The sequence below is a fragment of the Orycteropus afer genome, unplaced genomic scaffold (assembly GCF_000298275.1).
Source record: "Orycteropus afer afer isolate SDZICR_OR568_19922 unplaced genomic scaffold, OryAfe1.0 scaffold00114, whole genome shotgun sequence".
Lineage (NCBI taxonomy): Eukaryota > Metazoa > Chordata > Mammalia > Tubulidentata > Orycteropodidae > Orycteropus > Orycteropus afer.
Window position 1 is genome coordinate 3,630,515 of NW_006921701.1, and position 14,774 is coordinate 3,645,288.

General features: G+C 35.8%; 1 protein-coding gene across 1 annotated transcript in view; it reads right to left on the reverse strand.

Annotated features, from left to right (window-relative positions):
• Positions 1–14,774, reverse strand: part of GSK3B (glycogen synthase kinase 3 beta) — a 334,697-nt gene that overhangs the window by 108,559 nt on the left and 211,364 nt on the right. Inside the window, exon 4 of the mRNA XM_042781401.1 lies at positions 1,972–2,082. Within this exon, the coding sequence (XP_042637335.1) occupies positions 1,972–2,082 (111 nt within the window). The remainder of the gene's footprint in view (positions 1–1,971; positions 2,083–14,774) is intronic.

The following is a 14,774-nucleotide window of genomic DNA, read 5'->3' on the forward strand; positions in this document are numbered from 1 at the left end:
TGTGGTAAACTGTGGTCAATGTCATGAGACAAAGTATATGTGAACTGCTGTATGGAAAGTGAATTTGCTCTGTAAATCTTCACCCAAATCACAATAAAAAAAAAAGAGGTGGTGGGAAAAGAGATATACTCAGCCAGGAATCAATATAGATCTGCTAACAGACAAATTTGGAAGGCAGATTCAAGAGATGCCACAACATCCCTCTCTTTTCCAATGAAATGTTGTCCATTCAAATGAATGTGACATAATTACTGTCACTGAACTATACATGTGAAGACTGTTTAAATAGCAAATATATTGTTATTTTCCCTACTAAATAAACCAAAAAAAGAATATGACATTTCTAGCTGCTTAACCACTTTTATAGCACCTACATTTTGTCTGTTTTATAGTTAATTATGTAGTTTTTTCCTCCTTACTACAGAAGGAATAAAGTATTTTATTAGGCTTCAGATTATTCTGCAATCATTTCGCATTCAGTTGCTGAATTAAAGTAGCTAGAAAAAAAATAACTGCCTAGCCACGGTGTACCTCTTACTGAACGTCTGCAGCTGACTTTTTGGTTTTGTGTTAAGGGTTTCTCTAACTTTTACTTTATAGTCCACAATGTGTTTTGTCCCATGCTAATCTCATCTTACACACCAACAATGCTATACTGTGGGTAAAAAAAGAAGTAAGTACAATTTTATCAACACTAAATCTAAGTAGAGAATAGACTGGTGATTTGCCCAAACCATGTTAATTAAATAACATAGTTGGACTCTCAACTAGATCTTCAGGATTTAAATCTGGGGTTCCTTCTGATTCATAAATGTGCCACTGCATTACAATCTTATGAGTCACAGGGGAGACCTCCACCATCACCATTCTAAACTGAGAAGCTCAAATGTTACTCTAGACTCAGTGAGTTCAAAGGGATACACTGTTGTCCCAATTATCTAGAACAGCACTTGCTATTATAAAACTGGAATAATGTCCTAAAGTAAATTTAGTAGGAAAATTGCGCCCTTTAGTTCTTACTATCATGAACTTAACCACAGCCTCAACTAATTTTCAATAAAACTATACTGGAGTCAGATTTTAACTCTTAGCATTGACATCTATAGAAATCCTAGATAATTTTCAATATAGTCTAGCTATCAAAAGTTCTAAAAGAATTTCTGTTATTAATGTTCTTCTTACTTTGCCACTCATTTTATTAACTGTGATTAAATACTGTAACTATTAAGTAAACCTTCACAACTCTACCTGAAAACTTTTAGAGTCACTAACATTTTATTTTCCACAATCCTTTCCATAAAGGGTAAAATATAAAATTAAGAGAGTCAATGAGTATCACAAATACGTATTTAGATATTTGAACTGTTAAACTTACTCCTACTTAATTTTCACAATTAATAAAATAAAAATGTCTCCAATCATCTACCACAATTTTTATCAGAATTATGCTGGGTAAATTCCTAGCCATCCTTCAAGTTCAGTGTCCAAGCATCTTGGTAAGAGTCTGTATGTATTTAAAATTACCACAGGTTTGAACTTCAGCTACAGAAGCAATAAACATACCTATAAATGGCATTTAAAAACTGAATTTGATCACATTTATTACTATTTTTAAGGATATATTCCTATTTCAGTTTCCAGTGCTATCATAGGGGTATCAGAGTTAAATTTAAAAGTGCTATGACTAGCAGAATTAAAATTCATAATTATGTGTGAAAAAAATTCAATGAAATTTACTATAAAGATGAAAAGTGTCTTTAATATCTGAGTCATCAAAATCTGAAATGAAAGCTTCACATTTTAAAACTGTACAAGAATTGAATGAAGTTCTAACAATAGAACTTATTTTATTTCACAGCTTTTCTTCGAGTATTAAATGTGATGTGATAATATAATTTAAAAACACCCAGCACTTCTACTGGCTCAAAATAAATATTGTTCAAAATGGGAAATTACTACATTTTTACATACCTTGACATAGATCACAGGGAGCGTCTGTTTGGCTCTACTATAGTGTCTGGCAACTCTGTATACTGTTTCTGGAACATAGTCCAGCACCAGATTAAGATAGACTTCATCTTTCTGAAAGAGTTATTTAAAAAAAAAAAAAAAAAAAAGGTTAGAAACTAGTCTTTAAATGTTCAAATTACAGTAAACTCTCTATACATTCACTTATTCATATTTTAAAACAAAATATGCATGTGTTCAATTTTAGTTACAAAAAATTATTTCAGAGTATAACCACCATAATAGTAAAAACAAGTATACTATACCTTCTCACTAATAATTCCATGGAAAAATTATAACCCTTCCCTTACTGTTGAAATTCTCAATTCATATTTAAACTATTATTTTGGTTACCATGACTTTAAAGGATGTGTATCACCTGTCACAAAATTTCATACTAGAAAGTCTGAGAATGAGTTACCATATTCACAAACTTATTTCAGGTGCTCTGTTTGAACATCTACTCTTAGCAGCACAAAACACCAATCCAAGATCAGTAGAAAAAGAAAGGAGGAAATTCTAACTAAATACCAAGTGGATGGAGAAGAATACACTGTGATCCTTACACCCTCTGAACAATATCACACATGTAACTGAAGGAGGAAAAAAAAGCTGTGAATCATTGTGTTCACAGTCTAGGGTTGGATACTGAGTGGGGAAATACGCAGGTAAAGAAAGTTCTAGTCTTCCCAATTTGAAATCATCTTAACTACCACAGGGAAATGGAGAATTTAAATTTGTGGCATTTATTAAACATTTTCTAAATGCCAATTGTAAAGAGTTCACATCTGAATTGGGTCTCAAAGGAGCAGTACAGAGAGAAAACTATATTCAAGATCTGGGGTCACAGAGTGCAGCAGAGCTCAGGAAACAAAATTAGTGAGACAGCAATGCAATGAATGACACTACTATCTTTTCACTATCCCTCAATGCTTCATGACCTCTCTTCCCTTCGTATCCAGCTTAAATTCTGTGATATATTATCCTCCTTCTCTTAACCAGTGGAGGCTTCCAGGGCTCAGTCTTAATAAAACCTCGTCTTTTTATCTAAATTCATTCCTTTGATGGCCTCTCATCCAGTCTAATGGCTACAAACTATTTATATAGTGATGACTCCCAAATTTATACAGATAGCCTGACTCTTAACTGTAGATGAGTATATTCATATCAAGCTTAACATATTCAAAACTAACCTCTTCTCTCTTTCCTCAAAATATGAATCTCCCTAGGTTTCCCCCTTAAGCCAGCTAATGGCAGATTCATTCTTCTACTCATTTTATTTAGCTCAGGCTATAAACCTTGGAATCATCCATCATTTCTGACTCTCTCTTCCTCCCCTCAGCCCTACCTCATACCTTACACATTGCCCATATTCAGTAAAATACTAATGGTTCTACCTTTAAAAACCTATCCAGGATCCAATCATTTTTTACAATCCTCACTACTACCACCCTGGTCTGAGCCATTCTACTTCTTACCTGAATAACTACAAAGTCCTCCTAAATGATCTCCCTGTTTCCACTCTTGCCCCACTACAGTCTAATATCAACAAATTATGAGCTAGACTGTATCTCTTCTATTCCACCTCACTAAAAATAAAAGCTTAAGTCTTTATAAATGGTCTACAAAGTCCTACATACCCACTTCATTATTCCTCTGTCTTCTACTTTTCTCCTTTACTACTCACCTACTGCTCACTCATTTCGGTGGAGCTTCCTAGTTTCCTGCTAATTTCTGAACACGTGCAGGCTCCCAGTTCAGTGCCTTGTAACTTTTAGTCTTTCAATTAGGAACGTTTTTCCTCCAGATATGCACATAGCTTACACTCATCAACTCCTTCAAATCTCTGCTTGTGTGTTACCTTCTTGGTGTGGTGGTCCTTGATCATTCAATTTAAAATTGCAACCCATTCCCCAACCCCTATACTCCCCGTTTACTTTCCTTAGTTTTTCTTCACACCTATGACCTTCTAACATAGCACATCAAACAAAAAAAAAAACCCAGACTCACTGCTGTCGAGTCGATCCTGACTCATAGTGACTCCTCCTTGAGTTTCCAAGGCAGTATCTCTACAGAAGTAGATTGCCCAACGCAGCACATAGTTTATTTTTATTTTCTGCTTTCCTCCAGTAACTTTCTAAGAAGGCAAAGATTTTTGTGTTCTGTTAACTACTCTATCTCGATCTAGAATAGTGCCTAGCAAACAGTGGGTACTCTTTATTTGCCAAATAAATTAATTTCAGAAGCAGTGAATATTACTTTAAAAAAATTGGGATTATAGGTGGCCAGGTCTACTTTGACTCAAATAATGTATAAAATGTGTCAGAGGTAGGAAGACGAGAATGAAAGCAGGGTAAGCAGCTGAAACCTTTCTATGAGAATCCAAGGCCTGGACTGGTGGGTTTTTTTTAAAAAAGGGGAATATACTGACTAGTTGATTATTAGAGTAATATAGAACCTGAGATATGGAGAAGTTGGGGTTAATTTAAGAGTCTCTAAATTTGGACAAAGAATACCAGAAAGATGTTTACTTGTGTTTTACTGACTGTGCAAAAGCATTTGACTGTGTGGATCATAACAAATTATGGATAACAATGAGAAGAATGGGAATTCCAGAACACTTAACTGTGCTCATGAGGAACCTGTACCAGACCAGGAGGCTGTCATTTGAACAGAACTAGTGGACACTGCATGGTTCAAAATCAAAAAGGGAATGTGTCAAGGTTGTATCCTCTCACCATACTTATTCAATCAGTATGTTGAGCAAATAATCCAAGAAACTGGACTATATGAAGAAGAGGGTAGCATCAGGATTGGAGGAAGACTCATTAACAACCTGCAATATGCAGACAACACAACCTTGCTTGCTGAAAGTGAAGATGACTTGAAGCACCTACTGATGAAGCTTAAAGACTACAGTCTGCAGTATGGCTTACACTTCAACATAAAGAAAACGAAAATCCTCACAGTTGGACCAATACGCAGCATCATGATAAATGGAAAAAAGATTGAAGTTGTCAAAGATTTTATTACTTGGTTTCACCATCAACCAATGAAGCAGCAGTGAAGACATCAGATGTCTGCACTGGGCAAATCTGCTGCAAAAGACCTCTTTAAAGTGATGAAGAGCAAAGATGCCTCTTTGAAGACTAAGGTACACCTAACCCAAGCCATGGTGTTTTCAATAGCCTCATAGCATGTGAAAGCTGGACAATGAATAAGGAAGAGAGAAGAGTTGATGTTTTTGAGTTGTGGTGTTGGTGAAAAATACTGAAAGTACCATGGACTGCCAAAACAACTAACAAATTTGTCCTGGAAGAAGGGCACCTGGAATGCTCCTTGCAAGCAACAATCGCCAGACTTTGTCTCACCAACTTTGGTCATGTTGTCAGACAGGACCATTCCCTGGACAATGGTATCATGCTTGGTAAAGTGGAGGGTCAGTGAAAAAGGGGAAGATCCTTAACGAGATGGACTGACACAGTGGCTCAGGTATAGCAAGTATTGTGAGGCTGGCTCAGGAAGAGGAAGTATTTCACTCTGTTGTTCATAGGGTCACTATGAGTCAGAGCAGACTCCATGGCACCTAACAACAGCAACAAACTTGGACAATCAGGTAAGTGATAAGACAAGGGAAGCATAAAGAGCTTTTGATGGGAAAAGTTAGTTCAACTTTTATTTAGTGAATCTCAGAACAGTTCAGATAGCTATCTTTCAGACAGTTGGAAACACAGGTCAAGATAAGACTTAGAAACAGCAATAGTAGGATACAACTACAAATTTAGGTGGTAGCTTAAGACATGAGAACAGATTTGCTCACCTAAGAACAGTGCAGAGTGAGAGTGAGGAAAAGAATGACTACAGAATCCTGGAAAACATGACATTTATGAAGCAGATGAAATTACAGAGACCTTAAAGACTGAGAAAGTGTGCTAGAGGCATAAGAAATTAAAGAAAGACTAGGAAAAGAAAAAAAAGAAAGAAAGACTGGAATCAAGAGATCCAAAGCTGTTATTTAAACTATGAGATCTGGAACAGCAAAGTGTTCCAATGCGAGGAGGGATAAGGACTGAAAAGATGTCACTGGATTTGGTATAGGGGCAGTTCCTGGGTTAGGAACATCAGAGTTACTTTCAACTCTTATTTGCCCTTTAATGCTATGTAAATGTGCCCTTACTTTGAGACTACTGAACCAACTACTACCAGCACCAAATTCTTCATCACAATCAGCTTCAATTGCTGAACATGCAGCTTTTAAATCACTGAAAAGGCTTTGAGCCTTTTCTTGCACAAAGGAATGCAAGAGCGGTATGCACCTGTTCCAACTTAGGAATCGATCTGATTCATAGCCCAGGTATACTGCCTGTCTATCATAGTTCTTCAATGGCCTTGAAGAGCAGTTTCAGACTATGGTGCCAGTAGCAACCAAGTTATACTGAGTGCAAGAGTGAGCAGGTGGCAGGTGAGGAACAGGAGGCAGTTACTATAGTTTGATCTCCCAAGATCTCTGGTGGTGAAATAAAGGGAGTTGGCAACATGAAGGAAGCAAAGTCAAAGAAAATCTGATGATGTGCTTTTTGTTTGTAATTTTTAATGGCTAAAAACCTTCAAATCTGTTTATGATTTAAATGAATAACGATAGAATAAAGTTACAGGATGGAAGGAAAGGCATAACTGATGAAACAAGGTTTTAGAACATCACAAGATGGAAACAGAACACAGAGAAGCTATACAGTAATTATTATTGTTGTTGTTATGTGCTGTTGAGTTCGACCCGACTCACAGTGACCCCTCCTTGGGTTTCCGAGGCGGTATCACTGCGGAAGTAGATTGCCCAACCTTCCTTCCAAGGAGTGGCTGGTGGGTTTGAACCTCCAAGCCTTCTGGTTAGCAGTCAAGTGCCTTAGGCACTATGCTACCAGAGCTCCTAAAGTAATTACTAGTCTCATAAAACTATACAGAAGTCCCAATTCTGCTACTTCAAGTTATGTGACAATGACTAAGTAACTTAACCTCTGTAAATCTCAGGTTCTTCATCTGTAATAGAGAACTAGCAATGGTGCTTACTTTAAGCACTTCATTCATAATAAAGAACAATACTACATTTTTCCTGGAGATCTAAAAAGTAAATGATTGTTGTTGTTGTTATGTGCCATGGAGTCAGACCTGACTCACAGCGACCCCTCCTTGGGTTTCCAAGCCAGAAATCACCACAGAAGTAGATTGCCCCATCTTCCTTCCAAGGAGTGGTTAGTGGGTTTGAACTGCCAGCCTTCTGGTTAGCAGTCAAGTGCCTTAGACACTATGGTACCAGAGCACCTAAGTAAATGATTAAGTGCTAGGAAAAAGGAAAGAAATGTAAATTAATAGAGTGAATGGCTGATGAATCTGTTTCTTGTAAAATAAGAGATAAGGTCATATGCAAAACTAAGGGTCTGCTGATGTTAGCTAATTCCAACTCATGGCAATCCCATGTGTGGAGAGTAAACTGCTCCATAGGGTTTTCAAGACTGTAACTTTTTGAAAGCAGATCCCCAGGTCTGTCTTCTGAGGTGTCTCGGGGTAGATCTGAACTGCCAATCTTCTGGCTAGTAGTAGAGTGCTTTAAACATTTGTGTCACCCAAAGACTCCAGCAAGAATAAAGCCAAAGGCTAAGAGAAGAAAATTTTAGAGATGAAGATTCAGATTAAGAATCAATTTCAAGTGAAGGTGAGGTCCAATAAATAGAACAAATAAACAGAATGCTGAAGTGGTGTGAAAGAAGTTGAAGTTTGAAAAGAATTAAGGAAATGGTGAATCTCAGGTAATAGAAAGGTAGTTAACACAGATGTTGATGCTAGCCTTTATTACTATTACTATTATTATTATTATTATTATTACCAATTTTTGACAAGAATTCTTGATTTTAATAACATTTGACCAAGTTAATCATGACCTATTTATTGGAGATCTATTATTTGGAGATAAGCATAGCAAAGGATTACAATTCAGTTCATTTGCTAAACAATGATAACTAAAGACTATAAAAATTAAAAGATGAATGTCAAGTTCAAAGGTTTCTAGTTATAGAGCTACAAACTGTCCTTCCCTTGTCCCAATCACTATTTTCATAAATGATCTCACTTATTAGTTTACAAAAGCAAATGCCTTCAAGTGCTAAACAGCAAATGCAAGTATATGAAATCAAATGTGTAATGCACTAAGTATACAGTGGTTGGTAAATCGGATAGTATGAGACTTAACAGCATTTTAATTTAAAATATGTTGTTGTTGTTGTTATGTGCTGTCGAGTCAGCCCTGACTCATAGCGACCCCTCCTTGGGTTTCCGAGGCAGTATCACTACAGAAGTAGGAAAATTATGGATAGATAATTAACAAACTGTGCAAGCCAAATAAAACACATCAGAGGATAGATATGGAGTCAGCTTACAATACTTGACTTAAATACTAGTCATCTAAGATTGACACAAACCTAGGAAGGAGGACTGAAAATGGGAGACAGTAACAATTTAAAGTATTTTAATAGGCTAGAATGATGGGCCAAACCAATTATATGTAATAAAATACATATGGAGCCCTATGATTAAAATCAAAATATCAATTTATTTTGCAGAATGAAAACATAAGACTTGACAGTAATTCATCAAGAAAAGAAGTGATAGGTTTAACTGAACAGAACTCAAAAGGAATCAGCATTAAGATACAGCTAAGGAGCTCTGGTAGCACAGTGCCTAAGGCACTTGACTGCTAACCAGGAGGCTAGGGGTTCAAACCCATCAGCCACTCCCTGGAAGGAATGCTGGGCAATCTATTCCATAGTGATACTGCCCAGGAAACCCAAGGAGGGGTCAGGTCCGACTCGACAACACATAACAACAACAAGAAGGAATATCCTAATAAGGTAACATTGGTTTACACGAGATATATCACGTTGAGATCAATAAAGATAATTTCACTCTACATTGTATAGTTCAGGCCTCATTTGAAGCACTGATGACATTCATTTTTAGGAACCATATTTTATTTATAATATTATCAAAGCAAAACATATCAAAGGAAGGCTAACAAAATCATGTCAGTTATATGTTAAATGCGCTAATTCACTACATTATGAGAAATATGGGAGCTCAAAATATATTTGGACTAGTATTTTGCAACATTGTGAATTAATATATGATTATCCTTTTGCTCAAATAAACTTAGTTTATTTATTCCATTAATCATAAGGAGGAAAAAAAAAAAAAACCTTGTAATTTTCTTTAGATCCATTGAGGTGGTTTGTCAATTTCGTAGGTCTCGTATAAACTTCCTCTTGACATTGAAAAGTTGTCATGTTGTCTACATTAGTTTTCTGAAGTACTAGAGGTGTCTCATTCCTTTATAATCTCTGGGAACCAACTTTCACTTTACGGCTCTAGCTTCTAATCAAGTAAAACCCACCATTTTTTTTTTTTTATTTTTAAATCTACTGGATTCTAAGACTAAAAACCCAAACAACTAACCAATATTACCACCAATTCTAATCGGGAAGAGGTGGGGGACTTAACCAGCACCATGTTCTCTTGCTGTATTTATACACGACAGAAGAAAATATAAGGACATGGCTGTGGTGGTCTAGTTCTTAATCAGAGATGAGCAGATATGACAATAAAAGAACAACAGCAAAAACAAAATAAAAACATGGCACTACATAAAAATTAAATACATCTATTCATTAAATAGCTGTATCAATAAAGTGAAAAGACAACCTACAGACCAGGAGAAAATTTTCAGCAACTATATATTAAGGATCTAATAGCCAAAATATATTTTAAATTTTCTACAACTTAATAACAAAAAGACAAACAACCCAATAAAAAAAAAAAGACGAAAGACTTCAACAGACAGTTCACCAAAGAAGATATTCAAATGGCTACAAAGGACAGGAAAAGATGCTCAACATCATTACCCATTAAAACCAAACCCAAAACCCACTACCACTGAGTTGATTCTGACTCACAGTGGCCCTACAGGACAGAGTAGAACTGCTCCACAGGGTTTCCGAGGACATAGATCTTTATGGAAGCAGACTGTCTCATCTTTTTCCTGTGGAACAGATGGTGGGTTCAAATCATCAACTTTTTGGTTAGCAGCCAAATATCTTAACCACTACACCATCAATACCCAATCCAAAACTCCAAACTCACTGCTATAAAATTAATTCTGACTCATAGCGACCCCCACTGGGTTTCAAAGGCTGTAAATCTTTATGGAATCAGACTGCCTCATCTGTCTTCCACAGAGCAACTGACTGTTTGGTTAGCAGCCAAATGCCTTAACCACTATACCACTAGGGCTCCTTTTCATTACCCAATAGAGAGATGCAAAAAAAAAACCACAATGAGATTTCACTTCATCTCTATTAGAATGAGGGCTCTGGTAGCGTAGTGCCTAAGGCACTTGACTATAAACCAGAAGGCTGGTGGTTCAAACCCACCGGCCACTCCTTGGAAGGAAGGTTGGGCAATCTACTTCCATAGTGATACCACCTAGGAAACCCAAGGAGGGGTCACTATGAGTCAGGTCGGACTCGACAGCACTTAACAACACAACAACCATCAGAATGGCAATTATCAAAAAATAAAAACACAAAATAATAGGTGTTGACAAGATTGTAGAGAAACTGGAACCTTCGTCCATTGCTGATGGGAATATAAAATAAAATAGTACAGCCACTGTGGAAAAGTTTGGGGAATCCTCAAAAAGGTAAACATAAAACCATGACCCATAAATCTCAGTACTAGGTATATATCCAGAAGAAATGAAGGCAAACAGAAATCTGTACAACAATGTTCACAGCAGCACTTTTCACAATAGTCAAAAGGTGAAAAATCTAAATGTCCATTACAAGATGAATAGATAAACAAAATATGATATATACACACAATGGAATACTGCACAGCCATAAAGAACCATGAAGTCCCAATACATACTACAATATGTATGAACCTTGAAAACATCATGCTGAGTAAAATAAATCAGTTGCAAAAAGGACAAATACTGTACGATCTCACTTACAGAAAATAAGCAAATAAATAGAAATTAAAGATTAGTAGTGGTTACCAGGCCTTATAGTTGTATGGTAACTGTTGTGCCATGTCTGAAACCATCTTTTCATGTATTTTTGTTTGCTTTTCTAGTGATTTTTTGGTGGGAGAGTTTTTCCAGTAGCAGTTGATTCTTCATGGGTAAAATTTCAAATGCCATTCCTGGTATCTGTTGGCTAGCAGCTAATAGTTACTTGTATTTATTTAGCTCTAGAAATTCAGCTAGCTCAAACTGAGAAGTGTTTTTATGTGTATCAAAAAGATGTACAATGTCTTATTAATTTTTATGATTATATATTGAAATATTTTTTGATATATTAGGTTATAAATGTACTATTAAAAATAATTTTAGCTTTTTCTTTCTTATAGTGTGGCTACTAGAAACTAAAAAATTACATATGTGGCTCATATTTATAAAATAAAAAAAATTCAAACCCATTGCCATTGTGTTGATCCTGACTCAGAGCAATCCTATAAGGACAAAATAAAATTGTCCCATAGGATTTCCAAGGCTGTACATCTTTGTAGAAGCAGAGTGCCTGATCTTTCTCCCATAAGTGGCTGGTGGGTTTGAATCACCAACCTTCCAATCTTTTGGTTAGCAGACAAATGCTTTACCCACTATGCCACCGGAGCTCCTTTCACATTTATAGCTTGGACTGTATTTATATTTAACAGTACTATTCTAGACTCATTTTACCATAATTACCAGTCATCCCCCCACCCCCATCTCCCATTATCTGTTACATATTTTTTTTTGTTGGTCTCGAACATTTTTCCAGGCATATGTTAGTAACCATGTTGTAATAATCCTTCAGAAAACTTTTTATAGGATTCAAATTCATAGATTAATTTAGAATAATTAACACCTTTTTGGCAATGCTGACCCCTTGTGTCTAATTTTTTTTTAAATTTTAATTGTGTTTTGGGCAAAAGTTTACAAATCAAATTGGGTTTCCATTCAACAGTTCATATACATTTTGTTTTGTGACACTGACTGTAACACTCAATGTGTACTCTTCCCAGCTCTTCCTTACGTTTCCCATTTCCATGCATCCTTCTTTCCTATCCATTCCTGCCTACTTAGCTTTATCCTTTGACAAATGCTGCCTTTTTGATCTCGTATGGTTGATTATTTTCATAAGTGTAACTCCCTGGTGTTTACCTATTAGACCTGTCTCTTGTCTGGCTGAAAACTGAGCCACGAAGGTAAGTTCAGTTCCAGGCCTAAAGGGTGCCTTTAAAAAAAAAAACAAAAAACACCAAGCTAACTGCTGTCGAGGTGATTCTGACTCACAGAGACCCTTCTTTGGGTTTCCAAGGCAGTATCTCTACGGAAGTAGATTGCCCAGTCTTCCTTCTGAGGAGTGGCTGGGGGGTTTGAACTGTAGCCTTTTGGTTAGCAATCAAATGCCTTAGGTATTACACCATCAGGGCCATAATCTCGGGTTCCACAAATCTCGATCAGACCTGGTCTGACAAAGTAAACCTGGTCTCTGTTACAATTTTGAGTTTTGTAACACATTTTCTTCCTGCTCTATCCAAGATCTCCTATTGTGATCCCTTTCCAAGCTGTCAGCAGTAGTAGCCAAAGCCCTTGTATCTTTTTAGTTGGATATATTTGTAAAGGATATTTTAACCATGATACCACATACATTTTAAACCTAAATGGTTCTTAATCTCCATTGTTCGCTAGATGCCCACGCTCCCTCCTATTCCTACTCTCTCTCCTAGCCTCTCTAGCTGCAATTCTCCCCTATGTGATACTCTGCTTTACATATTCTAGCCACTACAATCAACCCAAACTGCAATGTATGTCTTCTCACCTCAAAGAGATCACCAGGCCAGGCTCTGGTTCGGTTTCTGCTTGTTAAGGTACGAGTATTACACAAAGCAATCTATAGATTCAGTGCAATCCTGGCCAAAATTCCAAAAGTCTTCTTTGCAGAAATGAAAAAACTAATACTCAAATTTATATGGAATTGCAAGGGTTCCCACAAAGCCAAAGCTATCTCGAAGAACAAACAGGAGAACTCAGACTTCCCGATTCCAAAACATACTATAAATGTAAAGTAATCAAAACAGTCTGGTACTGGTATAATAATAATTATATAGACCAACGGAATAGAACTGAAAATATAGAAATAAACCCATATATCTATAGTCAATTGATTTCTGTCAAGGGATGCTAAATTCCTGTAAGAATAGCTTTTTAGTAAATGGTATGGGACAAGTGGATTTCTGAAAAAGAATGGACCTGAACTCTTATTATATATGAAAATCAATTCAAAATTAATCAAAGACCAACAACTATAAAACTCCTGAAAGAAAATATAGGACTATGGCTAGATAACCTAGTTTTTAACTACTGACTCTTACAAATTATACACTAAAAGCACTAGTAACAAAAGACAAAGTAGATAAACTGGGCTTCACCAAAATAAAAAAAACTTTTGTTGAAAAAAAGACTTTAACAACTAAGTGAAGAGACAATCTACACACTGGGAGAAAAATTTTGGAAACCATATATTGGATAAGGGTTTAACATGCAGAATAAGAAAATACAAATCTCTTACAATTTAACAAGAAAAAGACAAGCAATCCAATTAAAAAAATATGCAAAGGATATGAACAGACATTTTACCAAAGAATTGAAAACAAAAAGAAAAAGAAAAGAAAGCAGGCTTCTTCCTCACCTCACGCTTTAAATACCAAAAATTTGTATCAAAGGTTAAAAACAAGAACTATAAATATATCAGTAGAAATTATGCAGGGGTGGGTTTGCAAATCTTGGAAAAGAGCAGAATATTTAAAAGCCATTAAGAGGGGTAGGAAATTAATTTAATTACATAAAACTATAAATCTTTAATACACTTAAGAAAATTACACAAACCAAGTTAAAAAAAATACAATAATCTGGCAAGAGAAAAAAATGCTACACATGACAAAGAGCTAATTTATTTTTATTTAACAAGAAAAGACCAATATCTAAATATAAAAATTAATAGGGAGAGACCTTGGATAAGCAAAGCACTATTGAAAAACAAAAACAAAGCAGGAGGTCTCACACTGCCAGATCTCAAAACCTACTAAACAACCACAGAAGTAAAAACTGCCTGATATTTGTTTAATGACAGATACATCGACCAATGGAACAGAATTGAGAACCCAGAAATAGATCCATTGACCTATATAGTTAGCTGATCTTTCACAAAGGGCCAAAATCCATTAAATGGGGAAGGGAATGTTTGTTTAATAAATGGTGTTGGCAAAACTGGAGATCCATTTGCAGAAAAATGAAACAAGATTTGTACCTCACACCATACACAAAAACAAACTCCAGATGGATCAAAGATATAAATGTGAAACCTAAAACTATTCAGTTCCTCAAGGAAAATCTAGGGGCAAATTTAGGGGCCATAAAATATGGCATAAATAGACTATTAAGCATAACTCAAAATGTACAAACAGCACAAGAGAAACTAGATGATTGGGACCTTCTAAAAATTAAATTTTTATGTGCTTCCAAAGACTTCTCCAAAAGAATCAAAGGAGAACCTACAGATTGGGAAAAAATATTTGGTAATGACATATCTGACAAGGGATTTATCTCTAGAATTTATAGAAAACTCCAACACCTCAATAACAAAAAAACAAACAATCCAATTAAAAAATAGGCA